General features: G+C 56.1%; 1 protein-coding gene across 1 annotated transcript in view; it reads left to right on the top strand.

Annotated features, from left to right (window-relative positions):
- The window catches only part of PSD (pleckstrin and Sec7 domain containing), a 38,361-nt gene that overhangs the window by 12,973 nt on the left and 4,915 nt on the right, over nucleotides 1–20,473 (top strand). Inside the window, exons 6-12 of the mRNA XM_064430620.1 lie at nucleotides 6,639–6,833; nucleotides 7,341–7,421; nucleotides 7,979–8,091; nucleotides 8,901–8,959; nucleotides 9,507–9,596; nucleotides 19,035–19,078; nucleotides 20,239–20,417. Of these exons, the coding sequence (XP_064286690.1) occupies nucleotides 6,639–6,833; nucleotides 7,341–7,421; nucleotides 7,979–8,091; nucleotides 8,901–8,959; nucleotides 9,507–9,596; nucleotides 19,035–19,078; nucleotides 20,239–20,417 (761 nt within the window). The remainder of the gene's footprint in view (nucleotides 1–6,638; nucleotides 6,834–7,340; nucleotides 7,422–7,978; nucleotides 8,092–8,900; nucleotides 8,960–9,506; nucleotides 9,597–19,034; nucleotides 19,079–20,238; nucleotides 20,418–20,473) is intronic.

Below are 20,473 nucleotides of genomic sequence, written 5' to 3'. Positions count from 1 at the left end.
TAGATCTTTGCTGAGTCTCTTGTCATCTCCTCTTCTGTCAGGAGTACCTCTGATTTGGTGACAGAGGAGCACAGGGGAAATGCAGCTGCAGTCCCCACTGTGCTCCCTGGCCTGGGGACCCCGAGGCCTGGGCTTCCCATAGCACCATAACTGCCAGCCTCACCCTCTGTCACACATGCATGCACAGCACTTTTTTTTGGTCCAGGTCAGACCCTGTTTCTTGCCCATGTCCTGGACTGTTCTGATCTGCAGCAGGTGAGCAGGTACCCTGGCTCCAGTGGTGGCCTGGAACAGAGACTGCAGGAAAGACAGTGAGAAAGGAGGTGTAGAGGAGCAGGGCCCTGCTGCAGTCCCCCAGCAGGGAGCAGTCCAGCTCTTTGCTCCCCAGCACGGAGTGAGCCTCCCCTCACAGTCCCACAGGCAACAGGGGACAGAGAGGCAGGTGTGGTTGGAATATGCCATCTATTGCAGTGGAAAGGAGTGGAGACTGGGGCTGGGAGCAGGAACTGGGTTGGGAAGCAGCGAAGGCATGTGGGACCAGGGTCTGAGACAGCCCATCATGTGCAGGATCAGTCCTCAGGAGGCAGGGCTTTGGTGTGACTGGTGATGAACACCAGTGGGTCTAGGCCTGCATGTGCTGCCCTGTGGCTGTCCTCCTTGTGTCCCCAAAAGCTTTGCTGCTAACTGTTGCGATAGTTGGGGTTGGGATCTGGGTCAAAGACAGCCTTGCAGCCTGTGACGTCCCACCTCCCTCAGTGGCAGGAATGGCCAATCAGTGATGCCCCTGCATTGCTGGGGACATGTGGTGACCCCACAGCCAGTGGCCTTGGGTCATGCAGCCTTGTTCTTTATGCCAAGGCTCTGGTGTACCTCAGCACGTAATAGTTAAGACCATGTTGTTATCTTGACCTTGTATGTGGGAAGTATGTCTAAGTGCAGACCTACAGAGGTCTGGGATGCCTGCACCTACTCCAGCAGGCTGAATTGAAAGGGATGGAGCAGAGACTGAGCCCCCACTCTGCCCTTCCCACAGCAGGGCACCCAACAGTGACATCTCCAGCATAGGCTCTGTGAGTGGGTTATCACCCAAATTGGGCAGGAGGTGAAAGTGTGCCGGTCCCTTGCTCTCACTGGGCAGAGAGCTGCAGTTAAAGCAGGTTGTCCCTGTGGCTATGACAGATCACTGCACAGCATGTGTGGAGGCAGAGCTCCCCAGGGCTAGGGAGGCCTTCGGACCCAGAGAAGCCAGCCAGGGACAGATGCAGTGCTGGAAAGATAGTGGGCAGCCTTGGGAGATTACAGGGAGATTACTTCAGTGGGGACAGTCAGACTTCTGCAACTGCAAGTCCAAATTGCAGGACTTGGCCAAGCTGCTGGTGCAAGCAGGTGTCCAGAGGTCACTTGGCTTGCCCAGTCCTATACATGTAGGCACTGTGGGCTGTGGGGCATCAGCCCCAGAGGAATGTAAATGGGCAATCTGCGCCTCTCTGGGTGTGCAAGACCGCTGTAATCCAGCTGCCCGGCTTCCCTGCAAGCCCACTCTTCTGCAGCCAGCCTTGGGCTCGGGCACAGTCGTGCCGGTCCCTGAGGTTTATCCGCGGAGAGAAGAGACGTGGCTCGCCCCCGAGCGAGTCAGGCTCTGCTGGGACCTCATCGGGGCTTGCCTGCGGTGGGACAGAAAGAAGGGCAGGCGGGAGAGGCAACATCAGAGGTGGGGCTGCGAACGGTAGGTGGAAATGGCCAGAGAGCACGGCGAGGGCAGCACGCCCGGAGCCTCGCTAGAGGGAGAGCTGAGCGCTGGAGCTGCGGCGGCGTGGGAGGAGCGGGAGCCCGCGGGCTGGCAGCCGCCCCGGGCGGGGGGTGCGCCGGCAGCCGAGCCGCGTCCCTGCCGGAGCGCCGCTGCTGGCGTGTGCTGCAGCTCGGGCCTGCCAGCCAGCTCCGCTGCCTTTCTTTATAAGGCTCCTTTTGTTACTGCAGCGCCCGGGGAGCCGCTGCCCCTCCCCTGCCAGGGCCAGCGCAGGTCTCGCAGCTGACCTGAGCTCCCAGGTAGCGCTGGGCAAACTGGTGAGGATGCCGTGAAGGCTGTGCTCGGTTTGGGGCCCCGTGGGGTGGATTCGGGGTGTGATGAAGGAGACTGAGGCTGAGAGCTGAGCAGAGGAAGGTGGACCTTGAAGAAAGGATGAAGATAGGCTAAGGGAGGTATGGGGTGGGCTGGGGTGACAGCACAGTAGGGAGACAAGGCTAGGGTGCAGGAAGAAGAGGTCTCCCCACAGGTGTTGGCACAGCAAGAAATAAAGGACAAACCTGGGGGGAATTTTCCCCTATGCAAGCTATGTCAAGCCATGAAGAGCAGTAGAAGCAGGACATAGAACACATCAGACCACCATGGCATAAATGACAGTAGATCCCAGGGATGGCAGGTCTGCCTGCAGAGGCATGAGCAACAGCACATACCTGTGGGATGCAGCCCCACGTGTCAGGCATTAATTCCAGCTCTCAGATCTGACTCAGAGGCCCTAGGCTGGTCTTGGCCCAAAGGTCCAAGACACCCAGGTTTTCCTGTGCTGACTCTGTGGCATCTGTGTCTTTGAAGGAGAAGACCACCCTCCATTCAGCAGGTGAGTAACTGGATATTTAAGGCTGGCACCAGAAATTGTTTGGTGGGATTTTAGTGTCAGTCCCTGTCCTCTACAGGAGCAGTTGTGTCCCTCACAAGAAGAACTGGTGGAATGGGGTGATGGAGGACTAATAAACATCTCCAGAGATTGCTGGTGCTGCAGGGGAGGTTCTGGAAGTCTGCAGAGAAAAAAGACTGAGGAGGGGCACAGCTGCCCAAAGTTCAATCCTATCTGGATCTGTCAGCAGTAACGCTGGTGGGTGCTGCTGTGGCTGGGTGATTGTTGGACTCCAGAGCTGCCAGACAGCACAACCAGCCGTGCCTGTGGTTGGAGGCTGGTCTAGCTGACCTTCAAGTGTCCTCCCAGCCCTAACTTCAATTCTGTGAGGAATGAACTGGCCCAGATTTTTGCTGTCATAAATCAAAGTCGTTCCACTGAGACCGATGGAGGGAGCTGCGTTTATTTAGCTCAGCCAAAGATCCGGTCTGGTACATTCTTAGCAGCAACATTAAGCAGGCTTGGTTTGCTTGGCAGAGGCAATCTAGCTGTGCACATGGGCCTTCCAGAATTGAGGGGAAGTGCTACTTTGCCCCATGACCTGTCCCTTGTGGATTTGCACCAGGCTCCTTACTATGGTTTAGGATGAAACCAGCTTCATGTGGGGAGCAAGAGGTGCTTGAATTGTGTTTAAAGGTCTGGAGTTTCCTGCAGCAGGTGTCTTGCCTGGAGCTGTGTCAGGACGGACCTGGACAGCCCAGGAGCTCAGCTGAGCACACCCCAGCTCCTGGGGAACAGGTTGTTGCTGCAGGAAGTGTCCCACCATGCAGATGTGTCTCAGCTGGCATCTGGGAGGTCGAGGTCAGCCCCTTGGGCCTGGCTTTGCAGAACTGGTGCCTTCTTGCTGCTCCACATCCCAGAGAGAATATTTGTTCCTGGTTGCTGGAAAACCAAGTGAACGTGGTGCCAAGTAAGCTTGGTTGATGGTGGCAAGGTGGAGAGGATGCCAGGACTCCTGCAGTGACACTCTGCATTGCAGCCAGGGAAGGTGCTGTGGTCTCTGCTTCTGGGCTCCAGGCAGTTGGCTAGAGGAGGAATATTGAGAGCAGATGATCCAGCTCCAGAAAAGGAGTGTTTGGCCCTGAGAAGGAACATCTGGGCCCTGGAGAACCATCTGACCTGGAAGAAGCAGTGTGTTTGGTATAGTGGCCCTGATCAGGACCATGATTCTGCAGCAGCTTTCCAAGGCAGGGAGCACAAGTCCTTCTGCTGAGCTCGGGTGGGAAGTGGTCAGTGAAGAGCCTGTGTCGCAGGGTGAGCCCTGAGCCCTGTGCTGGATGACATGCCTTCCTTGCAGAGACCCCCAGATGTGCCTCACTGCAGCACTCTGGGCTCTAGCAAACACCTCTGAGGTGACAGGGGGACCTGTGCTCCCAGTGACATAAGTGGTGGCAGCAGGGAGAGGGATGAGCTAGCACTCACACTGTGTCTGCTCAGGAGTGACATTTAATGCACACTGAGGATACTTGCACAATATCAAATTTGATCTTTATTCCTTAAGTGTGTATTTAATGTAAAAAAATATTATCTCAGTGTTTCTTCAAGCCAAACTAAAATGTCACTTTACTAAACACACCAAAAAAGCCTTACCCTGAAACCTGCAATTAGCTCATTGGCGAGGAAATTAGCATAACCTCAATTACCTCAGACATGGACACGTCTCTTGCTCTGCTCTCTATTTGCTTGAGAATTGGGCTCTTGTTTTTCTGTCTTTGAGCTGCATGTTCTCCAAGGCAATTGTGGCTTTGAGTGGTGGCAGACAGGTACCACAAAGGGGGCATACTGAGCCCACAGAGGCTGACTGGCCATATTTAACTTCATGAGAGTGGCTTGAGTGCTAGAAAAAAACCCATTTCACGGCATAGTTGAATAGTGCCTCATCCTGAGAGCAAGGTTATGCTTTGCTGTAAAACACCAAATCAGTGCTGGAACTTGGTGAATGAGGAGCAGCAGATTCCACTGGTAGAGCTACTTTGAGACTCAAGGTTTGAGATCCCTGCATGCCCATTGCAAGAAGCAAGGCAGGGACTGTAGTGACAGGTTGCGACCCTGCAGGAAGATACAGGTATTGAAGGACAAGAGAGATTTTTTTAAGTGGCCCCATACCTGGGTGCTCAGCATGAGGTACAAAGCTGAGGACCATAGATTAGGAAGAGAGGTCACAGGGGGAGATTTGGAGCTCTAGGTTTGTCCCTGGATGCTCCAGGAGCTGGCCATTTCTTTATCTGTTATCTGTGATAACAGATAAAGATTTTAGCAAAAAAACGCAGTCACCACAACACGTGGCTAGCAGGTGCCAGCTGCTGGGATGGATTAATGTCCTCTGCCTCTGGGAATCAAAGAGCCTGTGACCTCTGTCCTTGGCTGAGCTCACAGTGACTGCTGCCACACAAGGAGCTGAAGTGGGGCCAGGTGAGTGCCCAGCACTGGCCCAGCAGCAGCCAGCCTGTTGTGCTGTCGGGCACCCCTCAGAGCAGCTGTGACCGTGCCAGACAGTGAAGGCACAGTCAGGCACCAGGGCCCATAGCAGCACCTTTGGATGTGGCTGTTTTGGGACAAGAGCTTTTAGGCAGGTGGGAGATTTGTCCACAGTATGGGGTGTGCTCATGGTGCAGACAGTGATGCTGGAAGCTGCCTGCCCAGCTCCCCAGAGCTGGAGTCAGATCTGGTGAGCTCAGGGTGACCTTGTCACCAGTCTTGTGGCTGCTTCCACCAGGGTGCATTGGAGTGATGGATAGTCTCCCTGGGGAGGACTGGAGCCAAGTGAGCACATATCTGGCTTGGCCACCCACCACAATCACCCCCTGGTACCACTGAGTTCAGCAGAGGTCTGAGCAAAGCACATCTCTCCAAGGACTTGCACCATGGAAGTGTCTGACCCACAGGTTTGAGTGCAGAGCAGCATCTCCTGCTGCATGCTGGCTGGGGGTGACAGGAAGGAAGGTGGAGAGGATGGCACCTGAGAGCCCCCGAGGCGTGAGGCAGCCTGCCAGTGTTGTGCAGGGCTCCCCTGGGACAGGCAGCGCTGAGCAGGAGGAGGCTCATCCTTGAAAAAAGCAAGCCTCAAGGAGATTGGCCTGGGTAATTGGCTCAGGAGAGCAGGCCTCTTAAAACTCAATTAGAGACTTTTAAAAATAAATCAGACTGGAACATTGTAAGAGCTGCCAGAAAATTTGGGCGAGGTCAGAGTTGCTTAACATTTGTTGTTGATTAGATTCAACCAGCTTTTGGTTGGGATAACTTCTGCACAGCTGAGTCAGATTGCTTTGGGGGCCAAGCCAAGAGTGTCTCCTAACATGGCCATTTAAGGCGTGGTGGGCTGAGAGCTGATGGGCAGCCTGGAGAAGACTGCACTCCACTGTGAGCTGGGAGGCCAGGGGGGTTTTCCTTCCTCCTCATGTTCTCTGCCTCATCTCTGCCATCTGTGTAGTGCTTTGAAATCAGTGGGTGGGCAAAGGTGAATGAAGGAATTGGAGTTGTTTTGTCTTGGATAGAAACTGCACTTGAGAGCAGCACGAGGAGTTTGTCCAGATTAAAAAATGAGTACAGAGCTGTAGGACAGCATGTGATGTTGCACATGTTTCTGCTCCAAGTCTCTGCTACAGCTGAGCTTGGCAGAGCCTAAACCCACACATACAGTTTCACAGGTTCAAAGTGGGGGACTTTGGAGTAGTTGTCCTTTCCTTCCACATCCAGGAAAGGACATGAATGTTGAGTGCCTTGGTCCAGTCAGTCACTGGTGCTGTCCCATCGCCCTGCCCCTCCTCCCAAACCTGCATTCCTAGACCTTCCCTTAGCTCCCTTAGCTGACCCCAGAGTGTCTCTGACCAGTGCAGTTCATCCTGGGTCCCAGCAGTGAGTAGCTAGTCTCCAAAGCAGGGTGAGGAACATGCATTTCCTGAGAAGCTGAACAAGGAGGGGATCTGTAGGCAGGCTAACGTGGAGTGTCCCTTCCCATTGCAGCGACCGCCCCCAGAGCCAGCTGGTTTCAGACTCAGAGTCAGAGATGGACAGTGTGGAGCAGCTGGCCCTGGGCAGCACGGACACCCTTTCCAATGGACACAAGGCTGACCTGGAGGCTGCCAAACGCCTGGCCAAGAGGCTCTACAACCTGGATGGCTTTAAAAAAGCAGATGTGGCTCGCCACCTGGGAAAGAAGTACGTGTGGGTATTGGGAAGGAATGTTCCATTCTGCAAGGAGCTCACTTGCAGGGCACCTGCAGCTGCCGCCCTTGTGGGTCACCAGGCTGGCAAGGAACTGCTGGCAGGACCAAAAACCCACTCCTCACCACTGGTACATTTGTACCAGGTCTTCCCTCTAAAGGTCTTAAAACCTAGGAGACATCCAGATTTTCGTACCTTCCTACCATGACTGCATCTTGGATGCTTCAGTAAAGTGTTGGGGCATGGGGAGGGCTAACTGACCTCTTGTGGGCCCTTCCCTCTATAGCTTCTCCATTTTCTCTTATGTGCCCCGTATTCCCAGTGAATTTGTGGGTGACTTCTCTGAGTTTCATAGGAGCATGGGACGTCTCTGTCCTTGGCATGCTTCGTGCAACCCTGGGGAGCTCCCAGCCTCCTGGAATCCACCCAACCCTTGTGTGCCTTTGGCTGTCCCCACAGCCTGGTCAATTCCATTCTCACTCTCCCCCTTTTCTATTCCAGCAACGAGTTCAGCAGGATGGTGGCAGGGGAATATCTGAAGTTCTTCGTGTTCACAGGGATGAGTCTGGATCAGGCTCTCAGGTCAGAACTGTGTGTGTACATGTGTGTGTGTGGTGGCCACCAGGGTGGGGTCCCAACAGACTGTGCCCTCTGCAGCTCTGCAACCACACAGAGATCTGCAGGAGCAAGCAGACCCCATGACTGCCACCAGTCTTACCTCTTAAATAGGAGAGGGTGATTTCCAAGATGGTCTTTCAGCCATGCAACCAAGAAAAAACACTCCTGGTCTTGGCAGGAACTCAATGGTCAGTTCAGTTGAATGACAGTTTAGTTCACCTAGGCTTGACTTTCCAGGCCTTGAACTCAAATCCTTCTGTTGTTACACCTACCTCTTTTCCCAGTGTAGCTCCTGGGACTGGTTGTAGGTCTCTGCGATGTGCCAGCAGGATGTGGTGCTGTGGACTTGGAGGAGAGTCCCACAACGGGTTTGGAGGGAGGGAAGTTTGTGCAAAACAAGGCTTCATCCAGCACACAGGAAGATCTTGAAACCCAAAAGCACAGCTCCATTCCTGCACAGGGCGAGTTGAAGAAACTGCAGTGGGCTTCATGTGTGACCAACCCTGCTGCTGCTTTTTCAGGTCCTTTCTAAAAGAGCTGGCCTTGATGGGAGAGACGCAAGAGCGAGAGCGAGTGCTGGCTCATTTTTCCCAGCGCTACTACGAGTGTAATCCCAATGCCATCTCTTCAGAGGGTAAGAAACTGTGCATGTCTGTGGGGAATGTGTGTGTGTGCATGTGTGTGCTGTCAGCTCAGTGAATGTGCTCAAACTGAAACTAGAGAGCAGGCAGAGAGCCTATACTGATGCCTTAGAAGACAGTCCCAGTATGTCATTTCCCTCAAATGACAGATGCTTTAGATTTTTTTTTTTTAAGCCTGGTCTGGTTGGATGATGCATAATTAGGGCTCAACCCATTCTTAATTTTGACCTTGAACAGACTAGCACAAGAGACACAGTTAGCACACTCCTCACCAAATAGACCCCAGCTCTCAGACCCTCAGCTCAGGGACTATCTAAGTGAGGAAACTTGTGTGCCTGGCGTTTCGGGAGCACAGACACTCGCTTTGCACTATTTCATGTCTTCACACCACTTCTGTGTGCATTCACACAGAATGGGTCTGCTTCTGGGTCTGCCCTGGGCTGGCTCTGGCACTGGTGAGGTTTGGGCTGCCTGGCTGGCAGAGGCTGTGTTGGTCCTGCCTTGCCATGCTAGGAGCTCTGCCGGATTAGCAGCAGCATCACTGCCTGGCTATAGGGGCATCAGGCTCAGAAGGGAACTTGTATGCTCAGGTTTGGAACCAGCAGCCTCCTACCTACTTACCTGCAGGCTGTCAGCACTGCAGTGACTGCTGTGTCCCTTGTGTCCAGGGTAGGAGGAGGGGGCTCAGCGCTGTCTTGGAGGCTCAGAGACCCCATAGCCTTCTTAAGATGCTGAGGCACTGGAGCACCAGCTGCAGGGCTGGGCTGGGAGCTCTAATTCCTGTCCTGTGCTTGTGCTGCAGACGGAGCCCACACCCTCACGTGCGCCCTGATGCTGCTAAACACAGATCTGCATGGACATGTAAGTTACCAATGCCACCATTCCAGTCTGTCCCTGTCTGACCTCACCACCCTGAAACCGTAGGTGCTCAGGGAAGGGTGAGGATAGTGCCACACAAGCAGGAGCCATGGAACCCTGGGCCCATAAGAGCTTGTCACCCCTAATGTGGTTGGTGAGGAGAGGCAAGAAAGGCTAAATTAGAGGAGGGGATAATGAGGGATGGAGCGGGGCTTTGAAGGAGACTTGCTGAGCTGAAAGATTGAGAGGTGGAACGAGGACAGAAAAGAAAACTGAACAGGAAAAGAAGGTGGGAATGAGACTCCAAAACCAGCTGCCTTTGGGAGCAGGGAGCACACAATTTTGAAAAAGGAGCCTTTTTAAAACTCCGGGAGTCACTGCAAAGCCAGTAGCTTCCCCATACCTGCAAGCAGCCTTCCAAAGACCTGGCTGGTCCCTCACCCCTCTGTGCAGATGGGGTGTTTGTTCCTGGACTATGAGACCTGCTTCAGCCAGCAATGACCTCTGTCCCAAAGGTAATCCTGATGTTTCTCTCTCCCAACTCCCCCAGAACATTGGGAAGAGAATGTCCTGTTCTGACTTCATTGGAAACTTGGAGGGACTCAATGGAGGCACTGATTTCCCCAAGGACCTGCTCAAGGTAAATTTGGTTGTTCTCCATGGCTGGCCAAGCAGAAGTGAGAGCTTTGGGCTGGATCACATGGAGGGCTACCTGAGATGCTATGAATGCAAGATGCATTTACATGCAAGAACAGTGATGATCCCTGAACCTGCAGTTGTGCTCCTGCCTTACTGAGGGGAACATGGGCTGCTGCGTTCCCCCAGCAGGACACTGGAGCTTTGCCTGGGGTTCTGATTCCCTCGTTGCTCTTGCTGTGCCTGTATTGCAGGCAAGGGAGCACACATGGGGCATCTTACTAAGGCTGCTTTGCCCAGCTGCAGCCAGAGGCTTCCTGGCATCAGTCCCGTGATCCTCAGCCCTTTCTGACTCCCTGAAGCACTGGGACCCAAAACTTTGGCCAGGCCCTGCGACTGGAGCTATCTCTGGTGGCAGAGGTGATGTAGGCAAGGCATCACGATGGGGAGAGTGGGCTGGAGGTTAAAACCTCGGAGCTGGGAACTCCCCACACTGGTGGGACTGGGGGACTCCTGCCTTCTCCCTGCCTGACCCAGTTCCTAGAGGGGCTTGCAGTGTTCAGCAAGCACCTCTGGCCTTGGGCTGCTGTGCTTCTCTGGCATTGCCTGCTCCCAGGAGGATTTTCTGAGCTGCTGTCTCCCTGCCTCAGACCCTGGGAATAGGCTGAGCTCCCATGGGGTCTGCTGGGCAGAAACTGCTGCTGTTGGTGAAGCGCTGCAGTTGGCAAATACTCGTGATGTGGAAGATGGGTTCCCACAGGGTGCTGGAGCCACAACGGGGGGGGAGGTGGCTGATGAAAAAAGGCAACAGAGGATGAAAAGCTGAGCTCCCTTTTCAGCCTTTGTGGGTCTATTCCTGGTTGTGTCGCTCACCCCATCATTAAGGGGTTACCAGCAGCTCTCAATAGGGCTGTCCTCCCTCTCAGCCCACACTTTGCCAGTAAAAGGAGTTACTCAGGAAAAATTCTCCTCTAATTTTAAACCCAGCTCCAGAAAAGGCTTTAAGAACACAAAATGGATGGAAACCTATGAAATATGAACCCTGGCCCTTCAGTGCTGCTACACCTTGGAGTATCTGAGCTCCACAGACTTCTTGTTGTGCCCCCTTTGCATCCCTCACTGCCCCATATTTGGGTGCCCACACTTGAGGCATTGCCCTATTAAGCTCAGCCCCTCAGAAAACCAGCAGTTGAAACACATGAGATGAAGTTACCACATCAGATCCCAGGCAGAGGGAAATAGGGCAGCGAGGAAGTGCCATGAAGCTACAGGCTTTCTCTCATGAGCAGTGGCCAAGACCTTTGCTGGATGTAGGGAAGTGGAGGAAGGCTGCAGTGCTGCAGCACTGCCCTGCACAGCTCCAGGCAGCCCGGCAGCTGGGAGGCTGCTCTGCTAAAAATGGCCTGTTCCCTCTGCAGCTGCGGCGCTGCCCACCGCCGCTTCAGCCGCCTCTGTACAGGAGCCACGCTGGGAGGGGGAGTGGAAGACAGTGGCAGAACCTCAGCCAGGGCAGGCAGCAGCTCTTCTGAAGCACCTGAAGCACTGCTCCGCTTTGGAAATCCCCTGCCTGTGCTAGGGGGAGTAGGTTTCTGGGGCAGGTGAGATGGAGAAGGTGCTGTTGGCTTGTGCTGGGAGAAGAACTGGCAAGGGGATCTTGGGCAGCCTTAGCCAGCTCATCCAGAGAAGACATTCTTTCCCTTCTGCCCACTGCTTTTGCCTGTCTGATGCCTTGTGGTCCCTGCACAGGCTCAGGGGCAGACAAACGGGGAAAGGCTCTCCTGCTGCTGTGTCAGCCTGCATTAGCCCTGTTACCCCGAGCAGGATGCTTCCTCCTTGGCAGACCTGGCTGTGGTCTGTGCCTGGGGACCGAGGCTCCTGTGCAAGCGTGCCGCACAGCTGGCTGGCTAATTTTAGCATTCCAGGAGCAAATGCGTTTCCTAAGGGTAAGGGGAGGGGAAGGCAGGCTCCACAGAAGCTTCCCAAACCTGTAGGCCGGGTCTTGGGCAGCTCCAGCACCACAGAAGAAAGGTCCTGAGGCTCTTCCAAGCCTGCCTGGGTAGATAGCACAGGCTGCTACCCCATGGACTTCAGAGCTGGAGGGCTGGAGGTGGCTCCCACCCAAAGCACCCACTACCAGGGAGCTGGGGCAGCAGGGCAGGACCCAGGTGGCTGCAGGGGCACAAGGCCACCATCCCCTGTGACTCTGAGCACAGCCTCAGGAATAGATCCGCAGGGAGCCAGAGCACTCCCCCCATCTCTGGCTGCAGGGAGTCCCAAGATAAACGCAGCATGATGCCTGAGAGCATGTGGCAGCTTGAGTCAGACGAGAACTTTATCTGCCACTAGATAATACGTGTAAACAGTCCCATTTTTATGCAGAAGCAATGAAAACACTTGAAGAGCTTTCACAGCTGAGCATCACATCCCCCTCACTGCCAGTACCTCACTATGCCCTGCACAGCACTGCTGCTGGAACTAAGGCAGTGCTGCCTTACCAGCAGTGCTGCTGGAAACCCTTTGTCTCTGAAAGCTCCCCTGGAGAACTATACTCTGCAGGCAGGGCTGCCCAGCTCTCCAGCTGAGATGTCCCCCTGAGCAGGCATGGAGCCATGCCAGGGATATAAGAGCCCATATAATGCTGTGCCCGACGATGTCCACATTTGCAGGCTTGGGCCTGAACTCCTGTGCCATATGACAGCAGCTGCCCATGCAACAAGGGAGGAGGTGGAAGCAGGACATCCTGGAGCTGGTGCTGTTTTGGTTAGCTCTTGAGATGTTGCTTTTCTCTTGACAGTGTGATTCCAGCCCAGGCCCCCTGGGATTTCACTCACCATTGCTGATTGTCTGTTACATTTCAGATGTGGATTTGACCTTTACGTGATTGATCACTTTGTGGAGTCTTATAGCTCGTCCCCATCTTCCTTACTCTTTTAGCTTAACCTTGTGTTTCACTGACTGGCAGAAACAACAGTAGGGCCAAATTGGGCCCCATTTCTCACCAGCACTGCTTAGCAATTGCAGGAGTGAGCCAAATCCGTGCTGCCTGCCAGCCTAGGAGCCCAGAGCACGTCATAGATGTTAATGAATTAAGCCTGACAATGCAGTCGGGTCCTCGGGGGAGGAAGGTAGGATGGGCCCCCACCTTCCAGCTTGGAGGCACAACAGCAGGGCTCAGACGCTCAGAGTGCTGGGTAAGTGATTAGCAATGTGGGAAGAAAGCCCTGGCTCCCACCTCTGAGCTATAATCACAGGAACGCTTGCTCAGTCTAATCCCCTGGGCTATTTTTTTTTTTTTTTTGCCTGTTTCCCCTGGGAACGATGGGCTGCCCTGCTTCTGTCTCCCATGGCTCCCCTGGGCTTCAGGGCAGCCCAGTACATCTGATGTGCCAGACATCCATGCCCCCTCCCTCACAAGTTGTGTCAAATGATCACTATGCCAAACAGGTAGGACAGAGTGGAAAATTTCCCCCTCTCCACTGGCTGCATCTCCTGCTCAGTCAAGCCTAACTAAATTACGTATCGATCCTTGCGCTTTCTGCAAGGATGCCCAGCTTTTGCTTCTTCACAGGAGCAGCTGCCTAAGTGCTTGAAGCATCTTTGTCCTGCCCGTAACCAGCCGGGTGACTGCAGCTGCCGCTGTTTCCGGCCTGACCTGGGAGGGACGGGCAAGAGGCTGAAGTGTGGGGAGGGCACTGTAGGTGGAAAGTCTGAGCACATCTCCACTGGGCCCATCTCCTAAAGGTTTTGTAGGTCCCTGGTGTGGCCCGAGCTGCAGCAGCAGCAGCTCTGAAGCCTGCCCAGCTGGAGCCGAGTGGAGGTGCCTGTCACCTGGCCCCTGGAGCTCGGGCGATGTCACCACCGCGGCCCCCCAGGAAGGCACAGCCACCTGCTCCCGCTCTCCGCGGGAAGGAGGCAGGGACGGCCGGGCGGTGCAGCTCGGGCGGCGGGGCTGCCTTCCCCCGGTGGGCTGCCCGCCGCCGGCCCCTCGGCGCGGCCCGGCGGCGCCATTGGCTGCGGCGGGCGGGGCGGGGCAGCCCCGCCTCTGCCGGGAGCCGCCGCCGCGCCCGGCCCGGCCCGGCCCCGCTTCAACAGGCGGCGGCGGAGCGGCCGCGGCAGGCAGGGCAGGGCACGGCAGGGCCGGGCAGGGCAGGGCAGGGCAGGGCCGCCGGGCTCCGCGCCGGGCGCCCCGCCGCCCCCCCGCGCCGCCGGCAGCATGATCGGCGTCAACAGCATCAACAGCAGCGCGGGGCGCATGCGGTCCCGCTCCATGTGCTCGGTGCGCTACGGGCGCAACTACCGCGGCGTGGAGACCTTCTGCTACGGCTGGCCCCAGCGCTCCCGCACCCTCAAGCCGGTGCTCTACACCGACCTGGTGGTCAGCCGCATCCAGAGCCGCCGTAAGAAGAAGCCGGTAAGCGGCGGGTCGGGGGAGCGGGGAGCGCCGCGGAGGGATGCTCAGCGCTGCGCCCCGGCGGGGACATGGGCGGGTGGACATGCTCGGACAGTCGCCGTCCTGCCCGCTGCAAAAGCCTCAGCCCTAGTACGGATGTAGCGAGCAGGCAGCCCTATCTCCGTCTCCTGCCTGCTTTCTGCGGAGCCGGGTCTCCACCATGCCCCCTCCGCCCGAGGGTCCCTGTCCCCAAGCCTGGATTTCTCCCCCGCCATCCCACCCCGATCACGGGAGTGGCGGGAGCGCGGCGAGACCTGGGTGACATTGCGCCGCTTACAGTGGTCTGGCAGCAGTGCTTGCTCGAAAACATCGCTGCGAGAGGAATCCAGGACAGAGCCGTACCGCTGGGACCTGCCCTACGGCTTAGCACAAGTGACAGGCTCCGCGGGCTCGCTGCCAGGGGCTGCTCTGCGCCGTGCCCTGGCCAGCCCGGCCGGGGCAGGCTGGCACCCACCTGGGCGTCAGGGAGAGCCGCAAGGCTGCGCGGAGGGTGACGCCGCAGCCCCGGCTCCCAGCCGAGCGGAGTTTGAGAGCAAGGAGCGGCTGGACAAAAAAGGGCTTTTTACTGCCAGGAGCTGGCTCGCTGGGAGCCGTCATCCCTTTTGGAGATGTTAGGCTGGTGCGCATCGGTCCTAGGTGGGAAGAAGCGAGCAGGCTGTCTCTGGGCGGGTCGTGCCTCGCTCGGGTGCCTGCCTCGGGTGTAATAGAGCGTTCACCAGCCCCCTCCTCGCAGGCAGGCTGGGGCAGAGCAGTCAGGGTTGCCCCAGAGCTCTCGGGCTGCCCCCGTGGGCAGAGCCAGCCCGGCGGGGCCGGGCAGCCGCGCTGCTGTCATAGCGCAGTACGGTCTGGGGGCAGCATTAAGTTGTGACGCACTCGGATGGAAACATGCACTTGGGAGACGCTCGGTCGCCGCTTCCCGCGCTGAGGGGCTGCTCTGGGAAGGGGCTGCTGTCCTGGGGGTGATAGCTGCCTGGGCAGCGAGTGGCTTAAATATTTTGAAAGAGGCTGATGCAGCTTACCATGTTACTGAGTCAAAAGTGTAGGGCCGGGATGGGTAGCTGTCACCTGCTGCCACCCATGACTGCAGCAGGGTGGAAGGTGATGCACAGGACATTGTCCCCGTGACAGCCCCTTCTATGGGAGTGAAAGTCTGTGCCCAAGTCAGTCTGCTCTGTGTGCACACAGGAACCCTTCTGCAGCAGAGAGGAGGGAGAGGAGGAGGAACATGGGGTATTATGCACTAGGGCTGGTATGTGCCAGGTGATGAGTTGTTCTTGAGCATGGGTTGTGCTTGCTGTGGAGGTGCAGGAGGTGGGGGGTTGGGGGGGGTGGGATCTGCCAAGATGGATTAGGGACCCAACATAGGTACAGTTCTGACATACAGCCCTGATCTGACCCTGCTGTTTGGATCAGTGCAGCTGGGACATCTGTGTGCCTGGGGGACCTCACAGAGCTTTATGGCTGGATGTAGCAAAGATATTTTGCTAAGATAAAGTTGGGGACAGCCAGCAATTGAGCTTTCATATTTAAATGCTGTCAGTCAGAGAGAGAGGTAGAACGACTGCAGGGAGGGTGCTTGGTGGCTGTGAAGTCTGTCGTGAATGTCATGAACCCATGGCTAGTCACAGGGCTGACAAAGAGAAAGGGGAGCCTTGATATGCACCTTGCTGCGTGGAGAGCTGAGCACTGTGTTTAACAGAGGAGCAAGCAGACTGGAAAGGGGATGTATCCATAAGAGTTATGATGCATAAAAGAAGCACTCCAGAAAGGGTTAAAATCCTCGTCCGGATGCTGAAATTCCTGCCTCAACCTTCATCTGTCACTTGACTGCTGGGCTACAGCCCTCAGTGCAGTCCCATGCCAAAGCTGTGTTCAGGCCAGCTTGTTGCTCAGCTCCACAGATCACTGGATCTTGCCTCTGGTCTGTTCTGAGCTGAGGAGCTGAAGGCGGGTGTCTTGTCCCTACCCTGCTTACGTAGGCTGTCCCAGCATGGCTGGGCTAGAACATCAGAGCCACCTGCCTCTTGCCAGTGCAGCCCCTCAACTGTCCTTGAGACATTTGGTAGAGCAGGACACACGGACAGCCTCTCAGCCTCCTTTTGGGAGGGAAAGCACCAAAGAAAGATGTTGATTCAGTTAGAAATCCCCCTGGGACAGCACATTCCTGGGTCTCTTTAGCGCTGCGCATGTCTGGGGCAGAGCTGGCTGATTGGCCTGGCGTGCTGCAATGGTGAGCTCATAACCCAGCAAAAAACCCCAGCCATGCCTGGGGTCATCGTCCATAGTGGCATGTGGCCAGTGCCCAGCTTTCTCTTGGCTAGTACTTGCAAGCTCAGAGATGCCAAGGAGTTGCTGTACTTTTGGCCCAGGGGAAATGAACCCACAGAGCAAAGAGAGTCTGGAGAGAGGGACGTGCTGAGCGATGAATCCGGTGTCTCTGCTGACGTGGTTGTGAGCTGGGCTTCAGGAGCCTGCGTCACCTGCACTTCCCAAACAGAAACTATCTGTACACCAGAATTGTGTGGACCGACAGGCAGTGGCTCTGCTATGGGACTAGAACAGCAGGCTGGGCTTTGTGGCTGGAATGCATCTCCTCAGCTAGGACTTGGGCTGAGTCCACCAGCTTTGTACCTGAGATTGGTTTTGGTTGGGGCTGGTGTTTAGCCAAGCAGAATTTTGGCAGGTTTTAAGAGTAGATGTAAAACTCCGTGTTGCCTTCTCAATCACACAGTTTTCCTGTTTGCCTCTCACTGTCTCCTTGCACAGGAGTGTTGAGCAGCCCCTGCTTCCTGTCTCTGAGGTGGTACTTGGCAGCCCCTGCTGGTAATGGGCTTGGTGGGATGCTCTTGGGGCTTGTAGCAGGGCAGCTGGAGCCTTTGAAGCCATAAGGCAGTTCAGCCTTTGAAGTATTCAGCCAGAGTCCCAGGGCCCAGGTTTTTGTAACACAGTATTCTGCCAGGCTGTTACCCAGCACTGTGCCATCCCAAATTACTCCTCGAGCATCTTCTATTGGCTCATTCACTCATCATTTAGCAGCAATCCTTCTGCAAGCCCTGCACAGGGCTGGGGTCCTCTCCAGCCCTCCAAAATCCCTGCTCAGCTGGCTCACATCACTCTTCCTTGGGGCAGGGAGCTGACACTTCTGTGTATCACCAATGAGCCAGATGTGTGCCACTCTGCCTGCTCTTTCTGAGGTGCTTTTTCTTCTGAGGTGCTTTAGTTTCCAGTGCCCACTACTCTGCCATTTTTTTTAGTCTCCTTTTTGTGCTTGTTGGTTCTCAGTATTTTTCAGCAGTAAGATCCCTTCCCTTCTGTTTCCCATAGTGACTCCTTATCATCTGCATTTCTCTGAGATCCTTCTTATCCCCCTGCTCTGCTCCCAGATTATGTTCTGCAGGGCTTTGGATTGCTTTTTTCCTCCCAGATTCTTCTCTAAGTCTCTTTGCTCCTCTGGCTGCCTTGCTGCCAGCCCACTGGTCGGTACCTCCTGCTCACAAGTTAGCATCCTGCCCCTCTGGCACTGGGACTGGATGAATGGGTCTGGGATCAAATCTTCTCTCAGGCTCTGAGGCCATTACCTCTTTATAGGTCTCCTGTCTTCCCAGGAGAGAACTGAACCCTACTTTCTGCCTGCTAGATTGAGACGATCCTTTCCTCCTCTGAGAAACGAGCTGGTGCTATGCCAGCATTCCCCAGCGGGAAAGTGTGGAAGGAGCTGGGTTCCCACTCCATCCTGGCTGCTGCGCCTCCTGGGAGTGATGGATGTCCCTTCCCCAGACACCGCTGGGGCTGTCTGCTGGCCAGCATTCCCGGGCCCCTGCACGCCTCCAGCTGTACTTTCTCAGCCCCCAGCAAGATTTCTCAGCAGCAGTCTCCAGCCCAGTGATGGATGTTGACAGCTGCATGAACAGCCTGTGCAAGACTCGATTATTTTCCTTCAAGGATGATGCCTTCCAGATCTTGCTCTGAAGCCCTCTGTGAGCGCTGTATTGAAACCCTCTCTGGAGCCTCCCTGACTGCAGGGCTGTGCTGAGCACTGCTGGCTTGCACCCAGCTCAAACTGGACAAACACTTGGGAGTGGGGCCCTGGAGTATCCTGCTGCAGGCAGGCTTAGCTTGTTCCTGTGAAGAAATACAGGCAGCTGACCCTGCCTTGCTCAGATGGGTGTTGTTTGGGTCTCCAAGGAGGGAGAAATGTTTGGAGGTGCTGGGAGGGGGTGGAGGCAGGCCACAGCCTCTCCAAGCTCCTGCCTTGACCAGCCAAGAGGACAAGGTGCTCTGAGGTCTTCATGAAGGACAGCATGCTAGGGTCTCTGCCAGGGCAGGGCCAGCAGTGCTGAAGTCTCTCACCAAGTGTGCTCCTGTGGGAGCAATGCCTTGCTGGGGAGTGCTGAGTGCTGCCGTGAGCTGGTCTCTGCCAGCCCAGGGTGGGTGGCTCACTGCAGTGAAGTTGTCAGCTGTGGTCTCTTGTGGCATGGAGCTTCTGGAAGCTCTGGAGCAGGCTGAGGTTCCACTGAGCAGGGTGAAGGCATGCAGCAATGAAGTCTGTCCCAAAAGCTTGCTCTCCTTGGGCTCAGGCCTCCTGAAGGCTGTCATTTTTACCAGCCTGAAACACCCTGGGATAGGGAGAAACAGCTCTCCCAAGCACTTGGAAATGTTAGGTGTGCCTCACCATTGTGCTGCTAACACTGTGGCACTGTCACAGGCAGGTAGAGACAAAGGGTAGGAGAGGGCAAAATGCCAGGACTATCCCCAGCAATTCTTTGGGGTGTGGGGTGGTTTGCAGATCCCGTGGTCCCCAGGACGAGGTGTCTGTAACCTTAAATCGAGGTCACCTGGCTAGCCTAGACAGGACAGATCTGGACTAGAACAAACTGGCATGAGATTACTTTAACCTCCAGAGGCCCTGAGCCAGTCTGGCGTGCCTCCTCTGTTCCCCAGAGCAGACCCCCAGCCTGGTGTCCTGCTGACCCCCCACTCTTCTCTCTGCAGGCGCTGTACGGCTCCATCAAGAACGAGAAGCTGCAGTGGGCCATGTGAGTACCCCTGGGGGGATGCTGCTGCATGGCTCTGGGTGGGCAGGGAGTCCACCCAGCCCCAGAGGCCACACAAACCATGATGCTGCAGGGCAGCTGCCCCTGTGAGGATGAGGGAAGGAGAGGGAGCTTGGGATGGGCTGGGCTGGGGTGCAGGCAGTGTACCCCTGGCTGCCCTCAGCCCTGCCATGGGGCCCCTTCTCCAGCGTGCTGCGGGAAAGCCACCTGAGCTTGGCTTCTTGCAGCTTCGGCCTGGGTTTGTGCCTTGGTGGCTGTCCAGGGTGGGAATAGACGGGCTCTGGAGATGCCGTGGCTGTGCCGGGGCCCCGCAGGGTGCCTGCACCCTCGCCCACAGCTGCCATCTCCAGCAGCAGGAGCGCCGCGCCTGCGCTGCGGGGATTAATCAGCCTGGTGCTACCCAGCGCTGAGCGGTGCTCGACCGCTGCCATGGAGACGCCGGCAGATGCTGAGGGGTTTAATTAGCAGCAGCAGCTGAGGGAGTGGGGAGGCAGCAGCTCTGGGCTCCCACATCTTCCTGCGGACGGGGGAGCGGCACCGGAGCAGCCTGCCCACAGTGGGGGCACACCCGTTCTGCTACTGCCCAAGGCCTTCCTGCCACAGTCCCCCTGCACCCCTTTGCCTCTGGCTCTGAGCCCCGTAATGTGGTGCCACCCTTAAAATGCCCGCATTTGGGGGTCTCTCCTTTTGGGGGGCAGTGCATTCTATACCCTCCTTCCTACCAGCTGGAGACCTGTGAGCCTGTATGCCATGGGCTAGGGGGCTGTGGTAGTGCCAAGCCTTGGGGTACTGCTCCTCCATCACTTCTGGCTCATCAGCCTGGCTGGCATCTGTTGCACTCCTACCCAAAAAAAGGCTTTTCACTCCCTGGGGCAGGCAGGGGTCCCACCCTGAATCAGCAGCAAAAGCCCAATGCCATGTCTTTCAGGGGACCAGGCAGCACCTCAGCTCTTTAGAGAGACAGGGGCTCACGGGCATGGCTAGGTTTGGGATGCTGATGGAAGACTGCTCATCCTGGCCTGCTGCTCCTGGCTTCCCTTTCAGAAGCCAGGCCTAAAAGTGGCACCAACCAGTGGGGAACTTGGTATTTCCTGTCCCCAGAATGGTAACAAACTTTTTCCTCACCCAAATCTGATTGGCAGAGATGAAGAGGAGCTAAGGAAGTCCCTCTCAGAACTGGCAGATCCCAACCCAAAGTCCATCAAGCGCATCAGCAGCTGCAGTAACCCCTTCCTGGACTTTTCCCAGGACGCCAGCATTGCCACTTACAAGCACGGGCTGTTAGTCCGCAAGATCCACGCCGATCCCGACTGCAAGAAAAGTAGGTGCCAGGGGAGCCCATGGGGGGCACTTGGGGCAAGAGGGCACCAGTGAACT

This window comes from Passer domesticus, chromosome 8 (genome assembly GCF_036417665.1).
Source record: "Passer domesticus isolate bPasDom1 chromosome 8, bPasDom1.hap1, whole genome shotgun sequence".
Lineage (NCBI taxonomy): Eukaryota > Metazoa > Chordata > Aves > Passeriformes > Passeridae > Passer > Passer domesticus.
Note: the sequence above shows the minus strand (reverse complement) of the source record. Positions and strands in the feature narration are given on the sequence as shown.